Genomic DNA, 15630 nt, shown 5'->3' with positions numbered 1-15630 from the left:
AATGATACTTGCTACCCACCTCAGTCAAGGTGAGGGCTGGTAGGTACTAGGTAGGCATTTCTGTCAAGCGTATGGTCTCCATCACTACAACCTTGACAAGTGGCTCTGCGGCTATGTGCTCAATGACATCTGAAATAGCACCCGGGAAAGTTAAGATCGGGCTTCAGGACAATTTGTGCTATGGATGGTCAGCCCCTTCTCCAAATCTCAACCATGATATCCCGAGTGACATGGGATCAAATACGAGAGAGAATGGCGTACTCTATTGCCACAACAACCTGCACAACAGGACAAAGGCATGCACACCGTTAGCTACCTTGAACAGAATGCACACGCCATGGCGCCCAGCGACTCCGAGATTTCCGTTCTATGAGGAAGACGGAAAGGAAGTGCCTTCAGCAGGAGAATCCATGACTGAGGAGAAGGGGTTCGTCGTATAATTGCCAACCCATATAAGTGATACTTGTTCGACATGGAGTCATATAGTAGTAGTATAGAGAACCTCAGACTCTCCCATCACACCAGTCACACAGGGTCAGGGTCATCACTCAATATCGAAACTCGTGCCACACCCACAACTACTCGTGGCGCGAGGATTGCCCACAATCTTGAACTGACTACCGATCAACTCAGTCGTGAAGTCGACGGTACTCCCCTTCAACAATTCCAACGACGCCTGATCCATGACGACCTTGGCCTGTCCAGGCTGACCGGAGTCCGTCGCCGTCTCGTCCTCCCCCTTTACAGCAAACACTGTATCTTCCTCCGGATCGATCTTGGACCCATCTTCCAGCGCCATCAGATATTGGAAGCCATGACATCCGCCGGAAGTCACGGTGACTCTGAGATGGGAATCTTGTTGAGAATTCGACGATGATGACGAGGAAGACGACACTAGAGTGTTCTTTTGAGGAGGCGCGCTGGTGATTTGTTTCAGGCGCTGTAGAAGAGACAGAGTCATGGTTAGCCCGGTCTCAGCTAGCTGGTATCATTGAAAGGGAGGTGATCTCCTGTTTTTGTACGAACGGACGGACGGACACGCAAACAGACAGGAGGCAGATAAATGGGTATAACAGATTGTCATTCATTGTCAGTAGTTTACGTACCTTGGCTGCTCGCTCGGAGATCTCAATGCTCATATCATTCCCGTCATCGTCTGTTCGGGGATTTTGTACAGCAACAGTTGCCTGCCGGACGGTGCTGGTGGAGAATTGTCTCGTAGACAGTCTCGTGGAGGGCCTCCTTGAGTATGATTCGGATGCGACGAATGGCTGTCGCTTCGTCCGCGGGATCGGAGCGCATGAGATGGTTCGACATGCTTGGAAATACGATCGCGGGTCGTGGTGCAGCTGCAGCGGTCGCGCAGCTCGGAATGCGAGGCGGAGGGGACTCTGAGACATGGCTTTTTCAGTTGTAATATAGCAATGTAGGTGACTGTCTCTTTGGAACGCACTGAGAGTTAATAGAACGTAATGAATCAAGTTCTTGGTGGCACGAAGGTCGAAGCGGCGGAAGAAGATGGAGATGGAGATGGAGACGCAGTTGGAGGCAATTCAGTTCGGTGGAGATTCTGTCAGTCGCTGACAATTGCAATCGACATCATTTCACAGGTTCAATTGTGAATCATTCATTCATTCATTAATCATCCTCAACTACTACAGAGGCTCTTCCAATTCTGCCACCAGGTTGAATCCAGTATATCGTACCCTGGTCTGTACCGAGACAAATCACCAGAGCGGTCACCGAAGAACCTGTGAGCGCTGCAGACGAAGCACAGGCAACACTATACGCCCTTCCAACTCCGAATCTCTCGTCCACTTGTCTCTATTTTATTCTGTTGTGCCGAATATCGGCCTCGTCGGCTCTGCAGCTTCGAGCCAAAAATTGCCAAAGCAGGGAACTTGTGTCTTCCTTGTCGAATCACAGAGATCCTGATATCCCTATCTGTATACTCAGACCGTCTGTCCTACTAGAACAAGATTGCATAGGTGAACCAGGCACAATGGCACAAGAAGTTGCGGCGTCCAATGGTATACCAGCAGACAAAACCCTTGATCCTTTCAGCAAAGACTATGCAACCTCGCTAGACGCCACCGATCCGTTGTCACATTTCCGATCCAACTTTTATATTCCAACCCTAGCAGACCTAAAGAGACCGACGCTGGCCAAGTTTCCTGAAGAAGAACCTTCACCACCAAGCACATATCTGTGCGGGAATTCTCTCGGCCTGCAGCCCATCCGAACAGCAGACTTCATCCAAGCGTTTTTGACCCAATGGCGCACCAAAGCCGTGACCGGCCACTTCGTCGAGCATGTCGACTCTCCGCTAGTCCCGTTTCTGCATATCGACGACCATGCGGCAAAGCTGATGGCTCCGGTCGTGGGGGCACGGGAAGACGAAGTTGCCGTCATGGGTTCCTTGACCGCGAACTTGCATGTGCTGCTGTCGAGCTTCTACCGTCCATCTAAGACGGGAGGAGGCCGATGGAAGATCCTTCTCGAGGGCAAGGCTTTCCCAAGCGATCACGTAAGGATCTCTTTCAGCAGTCGGTTTCCGTATTGAACGATTGTGACTGACTCGAGCACAGTATGCAGTAGAGTCGCAAATCATTCTACATGGGCTGGATCCTGCGGAGGCCATGGTCCTGCTGGAACCAGCGAATCCCCGATTTCCAATCTTGTTTACCGAACAGATCATCAAGACCATCGACGAGCATGCATCAGAACTTGCTTTGATTCTCCTTCCTGGCGTACAGTTCTACACGGGCCAATACTTCGACATTCAAACCATCACGGCTCATGCTCATGCGAAGGGAGTCCTAATTGGTTGGGACTGTGCCCATGCTGTCGGGAATGTAGACCTCAAACTCCATGACTGGGATGTCGACTTTGCTACTTGGTGTAGTTACAAATATCTCAACGCTGGACCAGGAGCAATGGCCGGCATCTTTGTTAACCAAAGGTTTGGGACGGTCGACATGGAAAATCCCACACAGAAATTCTGGCCTCGCTTGTCTGGCTGGTGGGGAGATGACAAGTCGAGCAGATTCCAGATGACGAATAGTATGTGTGCCGTCATGCTTTGCTGTCCTCCATACTGACTGTACCAGAATTCGTCCCTAGACCCGGAGCGGCCGGTTACCAGCTTTCCAATCCCAGTGCGCTGGACCTTGCCGCAGTTGTGGCCTCACTACAAATCTTCAATGAGACGTCGATGGAGCAGTTACGAGAGAAGTCTTTGAGGATAACCACTTATCTGGAGCAGCTGTTGGATGCAATGGCATTGAGAAAGCCTGGGGTCTTCGATATCATCACCCCAAGAAACTCCGCAGAGCGAGGAGCACAGCTGAGCGTTCGCTTGTCACCAGGCCTGCTTGACCATGTATTGGAACATCTCGAGCAGGAGGGTGTGGTGGTGGATGAGAGAAAGCCCGATGTTATCAGGGTGGCGCCAGCACCGTTGTACAACACCTTTGCAGAAGTTTTCCACTTCTGCCAGGTTTTGGAGGTTGCCTTAGACAAGGCCTCTGACCGGCTGAAGCCCTGATTCATGTGCTCTCAAGACGACATTTTTCAATCGTCTTCGCTGTCGCTCGGGTCGGCTTCTCGCCACAACACAAAATCAAAACGTCCGTCAAGGTTGGTCCGGATATATTCACGGATTATCTCCTGCTCCGTCTCGCCGAGGTCATACTCAGGATCTGCTGCCATCAGAGACAAGTTGAATCCTTTCTGAGTGTCAGGATCAAGGCTCGTCAAGAAGTCCAAGATTTCATCCGAGGTGAATTGCGTCATCGCATACAGCGTCAGATTCTTGAGATGTTTCAAGTTCGCAAGAGCGGGCAGTATCTGGGCCGACACCTCCCCACCGCTCGTCCAGAAATCTTCGAGTAGCGGAAGATTCAGCGCAAGCGCGACAATGTGGTCCTCAGAGAATTCGTCCGACACATCTTTCAGTACAAGCTCTTTCAGATTCGTCAGGTTGCACAGTCCTTCCACCATGATCTGGAGGTCGTCTGGAGTGGTGTCTTCGCCGTTTCCTTTCAGCCAGACCGACTCCAACGCCTTTTGCTCGGCCAGTGAGCTGTGAAACAACTGCGCGCTGGTATGTCGCACCGTGTAACCTTCGAGAAATAGCTTCGTCAACTTGACCTTGGGCGAGTACAAGACCCGCGAGAGGATGGCCGGTCCGTCGACAAACTTCTTTAGACTGAGATCGCGGAGGTTCGTACAGGAACTCAACCATTCCACCACCTCGAGAAAGACATCGTTGTTAAGCGTCTCCAGTTGCACCGTGCCAAAGTTGTCATCCAATTTAAGCGTGTGGATCTCAGTACAGTCCTTGAGCGCGTTCAAGTTCTGCATGGCCTCTTGGTTCAGATTGCCTAGATCGAGCTGTCGCAACGTCTTGTGACGGCCCAAAGCTTCAAACGAGCGTTTGCCCAGGTTGTTGTAGCTGATCATCTCGAAATAGCTGAGTGTATGTGGTTTCAATTGGTCCAGGAATGTTGCAAAAGCTTCGTCGGCGTCGGGAGACAGCCACTCATGGATGGTCAGATTCTGGAATTTCTCGCAGTGCTCTGCGATCGTGGCCCCGGCACCGTTCGCCAGAGCATCGCCCTTCCAAAGCACCATTGTCTCGAGTTTTGGCGATCGAGCAATCCATCTAGGCAAGAAACCTGGGCTGATATGCCCATCGATTTCTTCCAGTAACGTCGTCTTCGCCGTGACTGCTTCTCCAATGGCATTGACGGTGGCCACGACATCGATACCTTGCCTGTTATATTCCCTCTTTGGGAAGTGGAATTCTTGCAGTCCGTCGGCGAAGAAGGCCTTGCGTACATTGCCGGTGAACTTGGGGTCTTCCAACATGGCCGAGAGGTTGCGGAAGTCCAGAGTCTTGATGTAGCGACAGTACGGCTTGTAGGTATTCCCATTATCGAGACTCGACAAGACGATGGACCGCCATAACAGGGTCCATTTCCGGTAAAATTGAGCCTGTTCGGCAGCTTTGGTGGCGTAGTTCATGGGTCGTTGGCGGACGTCCACTTCGTCTCTCTGCTCAAAGACCGGCGAATGTTGGTGCAGCCTGGGATACGTTAGTGATGCAATGTCAACGTAGGGCTCCTCGGTGGCATTACTGACTGGTACATTGTCCGTAATGCCGGATCCGCGAATGATCTGGAGCTCAGCGCGCATCGGTAAAGAGATCCAAACTCTCCATCCTTTCCAAGCTCCTGACAGATCAGGGACAATATCTCTTCGGGAAGAGTCGCGCCATGATATGAAGACGACATCTTTGATCCCTGGTAGGCCTGATATGGCAACGAGCGAGGGAAAAGTGGTCAGCGGCACGTCGAGGCTGCAACAAGAGCCAATGTCCGCTCAACACAAATGGGGATTGATAGGCCCAATTGGATATGAACGACTATCTCAACGATGCAGATCAGATGGATGTCAGAGGCCAAGTCTGTCAGAGCCACCGAACGCGCCCGATGTCGTTGTCGTCGTCGACTTGACTTGCAACTCAAATGTCGAGTTCATTAATGTTCATGTTCATGTTCGTGTCTTTGCTGCGTCTCCGAACCGACCAATGACATCATTCCACTTTACGCGTCGAGCGCGTCCACGAAAGACAGAAATGACAGAATGACAAGAACTCTTCCAGCACTGCACAGCAACAACTTGAAGACACCGCAGTCCAGCACAAAACACACCGCCATTGAGACGAGACCGTCGAACATCACTACTTCATAATGTTAACAGTACAATGCCGACTCTGCTATTCACTGTCGGCCCTCCTGGAGTCTCCGCCATCCACGACCTGTTGACGTGTCTGGCCAAATTCGACGAAGACGTCTCCCTCGAAGCAACACCTCAATCTGTAAGTGTGGTGACCGTAGGCTGCAGCATAGACATCTGCTCACCAACCCAGCTTCGCATCTCTAGTCTGAATATCTCCAAGACTGCCCATGCCGCCTTCACGCTCGACTCCACGTCGTTCTTCAACAAATACCATTTCTCCCCTGGACCAAGGAACACATCTATATCTGGCCCGCCTCAGCCGAAGATTTGGGCCTGCAAGATCCAGAATCGGGTCCGTAACCACCACATTAGATCTCTGTCTTATCTGGTTTGACCGGCTGATCGTATGTCCCATGTTTCTGACATTCACAGGCTTTACTGGCCATTTTCAAGCGGAGGCTAGGCGACCAGCGAGACCGAGACACCGGCCTCGAGTCATGCGACTGCGAGCTCCAGGCGAATCCAGACCAGGCTGAATGTCGACTGATATTCCGACTCAACTGCCGTCAGGGCGTGGTCAAGACGTATCGTCTATTCTACGAGTCTGCGGACATCCTCCACGCGGCATTCGACCGTGTCGGCTCGACCAATTACTGGACGGTGTCGTCACGCACCTTGCGGGATGTCGTGGAGTACTTTGGTCCCAAGACTGACCAGCTGGACTGGTATTTCCAGAACGGCAAGGTCACCTTTACAAGCTATACGGAGAAGATCCAAAGCGGACGAGGTAAGTTCTAGTAGTAGATGCGCCCTTCACTGTCCCTACATTGTGCAAGCCAAGTTGATGATTTGGCTCAGAGATCCTCAAGCAGCCAATGCACACCTCTGTGGCCTTGGAGAGAAAAGATTTCGACGACTTCAATGTCCAGGAAGGCCTACATATCGGCACCATGGTCAAGGACTTTCGGGCCATTGTAGCCCACGCGGAAGCCATGCGGGTCCACGTCACGGCAAGATACTCGCGAGGCAATCGGCCTCTACAGATCACTTACGAAGAGAATGGACTGCTGGCGGAATTCACCCTGATGACTAGAGGAAGCGCGAATGTCCCCACCACTTTCAATGCGAGCACGCCCGCACGGGATCTTTCCATGCGTCCTGTGTCCCGCCCGCCCGAGAGCGAAGCTAGCGCAATGGCAGGAGGAGCAGACTCTGCTTCCGCGACGGCCGCACCTTCAGCGCAGGATGCGACAATGCCTCCTCCCGCCAGAACCACCCTGCGCGACCGCGATTCCGTTGCCCCAGCGCTTGCGCAGTCCAACTCCGGAGACTCCACATTGGCCCCTTCCGGAAGCATCAATCCAAACAGCCTCTTTATCCCGGCTGACGATGACGACCAGCAGTGGGACGCCCCCAACTTCGAGGAAGAGCCTGACATTGTAACATGGGATAACACCACCGACGAGGTGTCTGCATCGAGCTCTACACGACGCATCCGCGATTCGGCACTGCACTCTTTTGCTTCAGTGCATGAGAGAGAGCAGCGTGCTCCGCTGACGAGGTCGAGGTTCCCACATGAGATCGCGCCGACGCAGCGTCTGTCTCAGGTTCGTGGAATCTTTGATTGACTTGGAATCGGGAGTATCCCGTGGGTGTGGGCATTATCCGTCCTTGATGCCGCAAATCACGAAACTCGTGGCACAGCCCGCCGCTACACCTTTCGCCATCAATCTCTCGTCGTCGAGTCGCGGCATCTGTATGGCATTCCACCGCTCGGCGACATTGCCCTTCTCGTCCAGCTCTTCACCGCAATTACCGTGCTCGCCCCATCCCCAGGCGATGACTTGATTGTTTGCCGTCAGCGCGACGCAGTGTTCACTACCTGCAGCCAGCGCTTGGATAGCAGGGAGTCCAGCGGGCACCAATTGACCGCGGTCGTTTCTGCCGGTACTTTGCACCGATCCTTGCTGCGGCGAATAGAGGTGAATTGAAGACCAGGCAGAGAACAATTGATCACCGACCCCGAGTGGTCGTCTCAGCAACTTTGATCCTTGGTCAATGAACTTCATGTCTCCCCAGATGACTGGCTTTTCGCCTGTCTTTAGGAAAACGGTGTAATCCCGACCCATCACCACGCTCTCTGGGTTCCATGGCAAGCGCTCAGTGCCATGGGCGTCCTGGTCAACGGCCGTGTGTGCTAGACAGCTTTCGAGGGGCACGATGGGTGTGCCGTACCCCGGCGCAATCGTCGTGGGCGTCCACAGTGCTTTTCGGTCCTTGACGCGCTCCCCTAGTTGTCCCTTGCGACAATTTCCCCAACCAACGACATGGCCATTCGACAAGAGCAGCACGGCGTGAGCCATACACGCTGCAATGGCGAGGATTTGGATTGGAGTTTCGCCGCCACACACATGCCCCTTTTTATCACCTTTCCCATCATCATCGGCTACGCCGGCCGTAGCGTCACGACCGGGCTCTGGCTGGAAGTCGGCGACATCGAATAGTTTGGTCATGGACTCTGCGCGCTCAACACCTTCACCGAGTCCCAGTTCGCCCTTCGAGCCAGTTCCACAGACAAACACAGTTCTGTGGTCGACAACGATGAAAGACGCATCCCATGTCGCTGCGATGTCTGTGATCCTTCCAACACCAGTGGGGAATTGGGTGTCTTCTGTTCGTACAGACTGAGGAGTCGACGGTGTTGAAGCTGAAGGCGGGACCGCTTGAACGCTAGTCGTCCCTAACTGAGCGGAACCAAAACGGCGCTGCACAAAAATAGAAGTCGACTCCTTGTCGCCCAGTCTGCATCCGAATTTCCCTGCACTGAAAAGTCGACCGTCGTTCGTCAGGAGAAGAGTATGATTTCCCCCGGCGACCATCTTGTTCACATTTACATTTGCATACCTTTGAGCCATTGTCACGGCGGCCTCGGTGGCGTGCTGGTCGTCGTCGACTTGCCTTGTAGAGGACGGTTGGAAAACACATTTTTCCGGCCTCGCAGTATCTTCTGTATGACCTATACCCAACTGTCCCGATCCATTCGATCCGAAGGCGTAGACAACCGGCATATCGACGGATGAGGGATGAGACACGTCATTCGACGCTTCTCTCCCGTCCACTAGTCCCTTCGAACGGGATTCTGTGTTTTTCGCCTTCTCCTCCATGTTGGTTTCCATAGGTGAATGGAGACTGCGTTGCTGTCATATGAATCCAATTCTTGAACCCAAATCAAGCGGAGTGACGGAACTCCAGAGTAAATACGCGGCCGTTGCCGCACCGTACAGTCCAGTCCAGTCCAGTCACACCCAGAGTAGATGTAGTCCACAAATAAATAGAACTAAAGGCTTCAATTGTCGTTCATTGTCGACAACTTGAACGAGAAATGCTGGGCTTTACGAATGACATGCAGTGGTTTGTTATACTGGCTGCACTTGCCCCTCTACTCCACCGTACTGTCCTGTCCACTCTCTGCTCTTGGCAATGGTTGTTTACCTAACCTAAGCGTGTAAGGTACATAGGTACATAACTTGGTACCTTAGGTAAGCTGTTTCTGCTAACTCTGCAGTGTAACACTGTGACTCTGTGACTCTGTACCTCAGTTAGAGAGAGATGCGCGAGAGGTCGCGAAATACTTAGGTACGTACTACTTACCTTGGTTAGTACACCAAGTCCAACCAAGAAATGTAGGTACTTTATGGCGCTAACCACAGTCAAACAGACATACCACCGGATATGGTCAAGTTCAGCCTTGATATACCGATTTGGGTACTACGTGCGTATTCACAGGGGAGAGAGAACCAAATACCTCAGACCCAATCAATCACACAGTCTGATGAGCCAAAGCAGGGGGGTGGGTATCCTATCCTATTGCATACATGTATGTACCTAAAGATCCATACCTTGGGTACCTAGGGAGTACTCTGTATGCGGCAAAGCAAAAGTCATTCATGGGTTTACGGATGGATATACATACATGGCCACCTCCCTCGATATAACAATGGGCGACCGGACCGCAGTACTAGTTGTTTGCACAGATGTAGGTAGGTAGGTATACAAATCCATCACACAGAGGACACAGTTCCAAGAGACGAATTCAAGTGGCCAACGCAGAAAGAAAAAGAATGTCCGTTGCCGAAGAGAATCGTGATGGCCAGCCAGTCAGGTTTCGTACCCATACATCTGAGATACATCATGCCTATTTTCATATGGATTGGTCGAACAATAGTCTCTCTCTCTGCCTCTGAAATACTATATTGGTCAACCTAGTCGAGACGAAACATATTCGGGGGGTGGGTATACTATTGTACAAGATCTATACCTACCTGGGTACTCAGTGAACGGCAAAAGTCATTGAGATCCATCATGAAGATTCTCGAATAGATTGGTCTAATATTGATCTCTCTCTTCCTCAGAGGTGCTATATTGGTCAACCTAGTCGAGACGAAACATACTCCGTGGTCCACTTCTCTTGAGGTTCTTGTTATGGTCAACGGCCAAGAGCAACATCGAGTCCCACCTTCCTATCAGATACAGATACTGCAACCTCAGGGTTATTCATTGACCATAGCGTCCTCACCAGTGCCTTGACAGCTTGTTGGAAGCAACTCAAGAGACCTTCAGAAACACTGCGGAAGGCAGAGTCGCCCGTGGCATCGTGGGTCCTAGGTAGGTTGCACTCACAACCCTTTCCACCATGAAGTCGTTTGCACGTGGAACTTGGCCTTCAACGGCGTCGAAGCACTCGAATTACCAACCAAGACATCGTAAACGTCCTTCTCCATGATCCAAGAATCCCTGGCCTCGTCCCAGAAACTGGCAGCGTACTTCTTGGAAATGACCATCTCGACCTTCTCCGTGCTGCCAGCTTTGACAAACACTTTGGAGAAACCCTTCAATTCCTTCTTGGGCCGATTGATGCTTGGATGGTGTTGCGAGACGTAGACTTGAACGACCTGCGCGCCATCGACATTGCCAGTGTTTGACACCGTCGCAGATACCACGATGTCGTTACCCTTGTCGGTGACCGAAAGGTCTTTGATGTCGAAAGAAGTGTAACTAAGGCCATGGCCGAAAGGGAAGGTAACCTCTTTGTTAGTCTTTTCATAGAACCGATACCCGATATACACGTCTTCTCCATAAAGGGCCCGATTCCGCTCTGACCTGTAGTTCAAAAACGCCGGATTGTCCTCATTCCTGACAGGAAAACTCAACGGTAATTTTCCGCTCGGGTTCGCATCACCGAAGACGACATCTGCAATGGCATTTCCGGTTTCGTTGCCGCCATACCATGCTTGTAGTACGGCGGGTGCTTCTTTGGCCCAGGGCATAGTGACAGGAGTTCCAGATTGGATGACGATAGCGGTGTTTGGGTTGGCTGCGAGAACAGCTTTGATCAAGGCATCGCTTCCGGGTGGAAGATCCATGTGGCCACGATCGTATCCTTCCGACTCCCAGTCCTTGTTAAGACCGGCGCAGAGGACGACTTGATCCACCTCTTTGGCAAGCTTGACAGCTCTCTCGATCTCCGTCTCGATCGATACTTTGCGCTCAAGTCCAATTGTGAGTCCACCGCCCCCAAAGCTAGTGACGCCCGGGGTTGTAAATTTCATGGTTGGGAAAGTGCCAAAGGTGACCTTGATATCATAAGTGACACCTTTGTCCAATTTCAGAGTTCCACGCTCCTCCGCAGTGCCGGCACCGAAGAAAGAGTTACCCGGTCGTTGATGCGTCTCATTGTCGACCACGCATTCGCCATTGACAAAAACCTTGGCGGTTCCTGCACAGGAGAGGCTGAAGTCGTACTCGCTCGACTCCTCAGGGGTGAAACTTCCATCCAGCTCAAGCCAGTAGAGATTGGTCTTGATGAGCGGATGTTTGTAGTCAATAAGTGCGATATCAGAGTAGGGCACGTGGATCTCATCGATGGGCTTTCGATCGCCCACGGAAGGGGGATCCAAAAAGACCTTCATGGTCAACCCGTTCTTGTTGTCTGATGTCTTCGTCAAGCGAGACATGAGTGGAAGAGCCTTCCATCCAGGAGCCCCGAGGGCGTATTTGGCGTGCGGAACCTGAGCCCGAATACCATCCAGTGGACTCACGGCATAGTACGGTAAAAGTGAGGCAGAACCGCCGCCACAGTAGGCAGCATACGCGGCGTTGGGCCCAATCACGGCAGTCGTCTTCTCCTTGCTGAACGGCAGGATGCTGCCATCATTCTTCATCAAGACGATACCACTGGACGACAACTCTCGAAGCAGAGCCGAGGTCTCGGGGGTGTCAACGGTGCCTTCGGGGGCGTTCTCCGGAATACCAAGGGGCTCGGCTTTCTTGACGAGCTTAAGAACTTCCCTGGCTCTGTCATCTACCTCATGTTCGCCTAGCTTACCACATCCTAGGGCCATGCCGACAAGTTTGCCGCGGATGTACGAAGGGCCAGGCATTTCCAGGTCCAGGCCTGCTTTGATCGACTCGCTCGTCGAGTAAGTACCGAACCTGGTCTTGTCAGTAGTCATCACTAGAGCAGTCATGATATGACATACCAGTCGCTCATTACCAGACCATCAAAGCCCCATTCGCCACGAAGGATATCCCTGATAAGCCTGGGATCCTCGCTGGCATGCGTTCCATTGACTTTATTGTAAGAGGTCATGAAGCACCAAGGTCTGGAATCTCGCTGGGCAATCATGAACGGCATGAGGTAAATTTCGCGTAGTGCTCGTTCCGTCAGGATGCTGTCGACTGATTGTCTCTGATCCTCCTGATCATTGCAGACGTAATGCTTGATAGTGGCGCCAACGCCGGTGGACTGGATGCCATTAATGGTGGCTGCGCTCATAGCCCCGGCGAGATACGGGTCCTCGCTGAAGCTCTCGAATCCGCGACCACCCAGAGGGGATCTTTGCATGTTCGTGGTGGGCCCTAGAATTACCGAAGCACCTTTGGCAATGGCTTCAGTTCCTTGCAAGGTACCTCCTCTCTTGATGAGGTCGGTATCCCAGGTTGCCGCGAGAGCCGTTCCTGCCTCGTGTCAGAAAGAGACATTTCGGCTCATACATGTAGAATTCTCAAAAACTCACCACAAGGAAGGCAGGCAGCCGGGACACCATTGAAGAAGCGAGTTCCTCGGACACCATTGGGCCCATCAGACAACCGTATGGATGGGATAGCGAGTCTGTGAACCGGAGCCGTGTGCCAAAAGTCGATACCGGACAGTAAGGAGATTTTCTCGTCAATGTTGAGCTTGGAAAGAACGTCTTCAACATCCAGGCTGGCCTGTTTCTGCATAGGCATAGACCCCATGACGGAAAGTAGATCACAGGACTCCCGGCAGTGAGAGAAGAGAATGAAGTGTAAGCGAAATGTAAATAGCCTAGAAAATGGATGTTATGATAAACAGTAGTTACAGAACCAAGCTCCAATATGAGGAGGGATTCGAGATGATATAGAGGACGGTATACATTTGCTGATCGTCTGGGAATATTCAAGGGGACGGATAGCTGGGAGAACCTCGGGACATCCCCACTGGGAGAGATGAAGATGATGGTTACTAGTAGTAGTATACTACTAGGACTGTGAGAAACATTGGGTTAGCATCTTTGGTTGCAGAAGCAGAAGTGGCGATTGGCAGCCGACGCGCAAGAGCATCCGGGATATGACAAGGTCAGTACTGGCATGTGACCCACTCTCTCGATCACATTCGGCAGGCATTTTCAACCCCGTATCATGCCGACCTGTAAGGTCGATGTTGAGGCTAGGCGGAACGAACGGATTTTGGAGAGGGCAGATAACATCAAACAATCCATTTCTTGACTACTACTGATCATGCTCCTGCAACCTCGACACACCGCATGATTGTTGATAGACTGAGAGAGCAAAATGGAGGAAGATCCGGGATCATGATCATGATGGACGTTGAGAGGTGTCCAATGGGAGCATGGGGCATCATGGGCCGCTTTTAGCCGAGAACCGAGCTTCACCTTTGATTCGATTTCCGGCTAAATATCGGGACACTACCGCTCATTTAACGCAGCCCCGGCAAATCCGAATTCTGATTTATATCTCGCTGCTTGAAGGTCTCCGTACCAGTACCTTACATTACTCTGTGTCCTGTACCCTGAAACCACCAGAACCCAGTATCATGATGTTTGAAAGGAGAAGGCCTGCCCCAGCTTCCATTCCGTTTCAGATACGACCTTATAGTCATAGTACCATTTCCACAACCCTCCAAGCAATACCGTGTATCACGACTTCGTCTCCAAGCCTCCTGTTGTGCTCGCAGATCCATAGACAGGGCATTAACGTCTCCCCTTCTGGAGTGTTGCTGCGCTGGTCCTTAACCCAGTCTGTGTGGTTTGCAGTGCTATCCCGGGCGCCCAGGGTGTCAGAAGAGAGAAGGGGATTTCGCTCCACCGGCACTTTCTGCCACCGCTCAACCAGCACTCCTCGAAACGATCCATCCTCGCCACATTGCTCAACTATACCTTGACAGTAGTCACCGATACGAATGACAACCCCTTTCCCGTTCCCAGTTCCTTTTGCCCCTCCGTGACCTCCCTTACTCTCTACCGTCTGCGCCACAACGCAAGGCGTCCGGGGGATAACACTTCCAGACCCCAGTTCCGCGGCCGGCGCGGTCCAGTATTCCTTGTACATTTCGACCCGTTTCGTCTGCGGACTCTCCATCATGCCGACCTCGATACAGTCGTCATTAGGGAGGAGAAACATGTCCCCTTCGTCGCTGATGCCCGGCCCTTTCGAATCGATCTCGTGTTTCCACGCGGAATGGGCCGAGTAGGGCATAGAGACCTCGGCCGAGGACTCGGGATGAAATGTGGTGCTGGACGTGCCTGAGAAGGCCCAGAATGCAGGGTCCGAGGTCACCGGTTTGGAAGGATCCGTCGGCTGAAGCGGGAATCTGACGTCGATGAAGACGGCGTTGGGAGATGTGAGAACCAGGGTAGATGTGTCTTCGTATGGAGGAGAGTAGCCCTGTACATATAGCACCAAAATGGTCAGAAGGAGTGATCCTCACCTCGGTTCCAACGTAGTAGAGCTTCAGTCGTAGTCATGGTGGGCAAACAGCCCTTGTCCCGTTCAGACACATCACCGTTGAAGATAGGTAGGCTAAACACCAGATAATGTATGGATTTGACTCACCCAAGCGATCCCTTTGCGTATTGATATCGAAGGCTTTTCCAGGAATGCCTTCTTCCATCGAGGCAGCTCCGTCATCGTTCCTACCTGTCCTATCGTCCCCAGCTTTTCACCCGTCATGCCGTAGAACTCCATTGTCGAAGACTGGACACAAAACTTTATCTGTGCACCAAGGTACACTTGGCTCTTGGTGCACAGGTAGACCTCGTAGTTAAGTGATGGGCGATACTATATGTACTGGCGGTGGCTGGTAGCGGATTGGCGTATAGCTTGGCAAGGATCTGGTGCTAAAGGACATATAACTACTACCTATGTATATATGTCTATCTCACTCTTCCCCCCTTCGATATCATCATCCCCCTGATCGTAATCTGGAAGACATATTCACAAGAGGAATTGAAGGAGAATGTGGACTGTGGTAGGCCCCGGATCAGCCTCGAAGGGTATCAGAGTCGGATATAGTTGTGGAAATGGTACTATTTATTGCCCAAGAGACCTCAATTGTGCACCTTCGAAGCCCCTGGCGATGGTGACGGAAGTTCAGCTCGAATTCAACAGCAGGCAGATGACATGAACTGGAGACGTCCAGCAGACAAAATAAGGCTTAATAGAGGCACCAGCGTGGTCTTCACAATGGTAGGTTAAGGAGAGGAGAGATAGCTAGCTGACTTTACAGATCTTCGTTACTACGTACCTCACGACAACTATTCATCTTAGCAGCTACGAATCCCC

General features: G+C 51.9%; 7 protein-coding genes across 7 annotated transcripts; 2 read left to right on the top strand and 5 right to left on the bottom strand.

Annotated features, from left to right (window-relative positions):
* Positions 1 to 544: 544 nt before the first annotated feature.
* On the bottom strand, positions 545 to 1400 carry A1O1_03684 (uncharacterized protein; the record flags this gene model as incomplete). Its single annotated transcript, XM_007724585.1, has 2 exons — positions 545 to 940; positions 1107 to 1400. 2 exons carry the CDS (start codon positions 1398 to 1400, stop codon positions 545 to 547), a joined length of 690 nt encoding a protein of 229 aa, XP_007722775.1.
* A 602-nt stretch (positions 1401 to 2002) lies between these two features.
* Positions 2003 to 3547, top strand: A1O1_03683 (kynureninase 1; the record flags this gene model as incomplete). Its single annotated transcript, XM_007724584.1, has 3 exons — positions 2003 to 2527; positions 2589 to 3063; positions 3111 to 3547. The coding sequence occupies 3 exons, from the start codon at positions 2003 to 2005 to the stop codon at positions 3545 to 3547; spliced, it is 1437 nt and encodes a 478-aa protein (XP_007722774.1).
* Positions 3548 to 3573: 26 nt separating this feature from the next.
* A1O1_03682 (uncharacterized protein) lies at positions 3574 to 5297 on the bottom strand (the record flags this gene model as incomplete). Its single annotated transcript, XM_007724583.1, has 2 exons — positions 3574 to 5089; positions 5146 to 5297. 2 exons carry the CDS (start codon positions 5295 to 5297, stop codon positions 3574 to 3576), a joined length of 1668 nt encoding a protein of 555 aa, XP_007722773.1.
* Positions 5298 to 5770: 473 nt separating this feature from the next.
* On the top strand, positions 5771 to 7373 carry A1O1_03681 (uncharacterized protein; the record flags this gene model as incomplete). The annotated part of the gene is made up of 4 exons (XM_007724582.1): positions 5771 to 5884; positions 5936 to 6097; positions 6178 to 6532; positions 6604 to 7373. The coding sequence occupies 4 exons, from the start codon at positions 5771 to 5773 to the stop codon at positions 7371 to 7373; spliced, it is 1401 nt and encodes a 466-aa protein (XP_007722772.1).
* A 33-nt stretch (positions 7374 to 7406) lies between these two features.
* On the bottom strand, positions 7407 to 8813 carry A1O1_03680 (uncharacterized protein; the record flags this gene model as incomplete). Its single annotated transcript, XM_007724581.1, has 1 exon — positions 7407 to 8813. One exon carries the CDS (start codon positions 8811 to 8813, stop codon positions 7407 to 7409), a length of 1407 nt encoding a protein of 468 aa, XP_007722771.1.
* Positions 8814 to 10421: 1608 nt separating this feature from the next.
* On the bottom strand, positions 10422 to 13044 carry A1O1_03679 (beta-glucosidase; the record flags this gene model as incomplete). Its single annotated transcript, XM_007724580.1, has 3 exons — positions 10422 to 12237; positions 12285 to 12762; positions 12822 to 13044. The coding sequence occupies 3 exons, from the start codon at positions 13042 to 13044 to the stop codon at positions 10422 to 10424; spliced, it is 2517 nt and encodes an 838-aa protein (XP_007722770.1).
* A 900-nt stretch (positions 13045 to 13944) lies between these two features.
* On the bottom strand, positions 13945 to 15033 carry A1O1_03678 (uncharacterized protein; the record flags this gene model as incomplete). Its single annotated transcript, XM_007724579.1, has 2 exons — positions 13945 to 14733; positions 14902 to 15033. The coding sequence occupies 2 exons, from the start codon at positions 15031 to 15033 to the stop codon at positions 13945 to 13947; spliced, it is 921 nt and encodes a 306-aa protein (XP_007722769.1).
* Between the last annotated feature and the right edge of the window lie 597 nt (positions 15034 to 15630).

Source organism: Capronia coronata (assembly GCF_000585585.1).
Source record: "Capronia coronata CBS 617.96 chromosome Unknown acBCG-supercont1.3, whole genome shotgun sequence".
Lineage (NCBI taxonomy): Eukaryota > Fungi > Ascomycota > Eurotiomycetes > Chaetothyriales > Herpotrichiellaceae > Capronia > Capronia coronata.
Note: the sequence above shows the minus strand (reverse complement) of the source record. Positions and strands in the feature narration are given on the sequence as shown.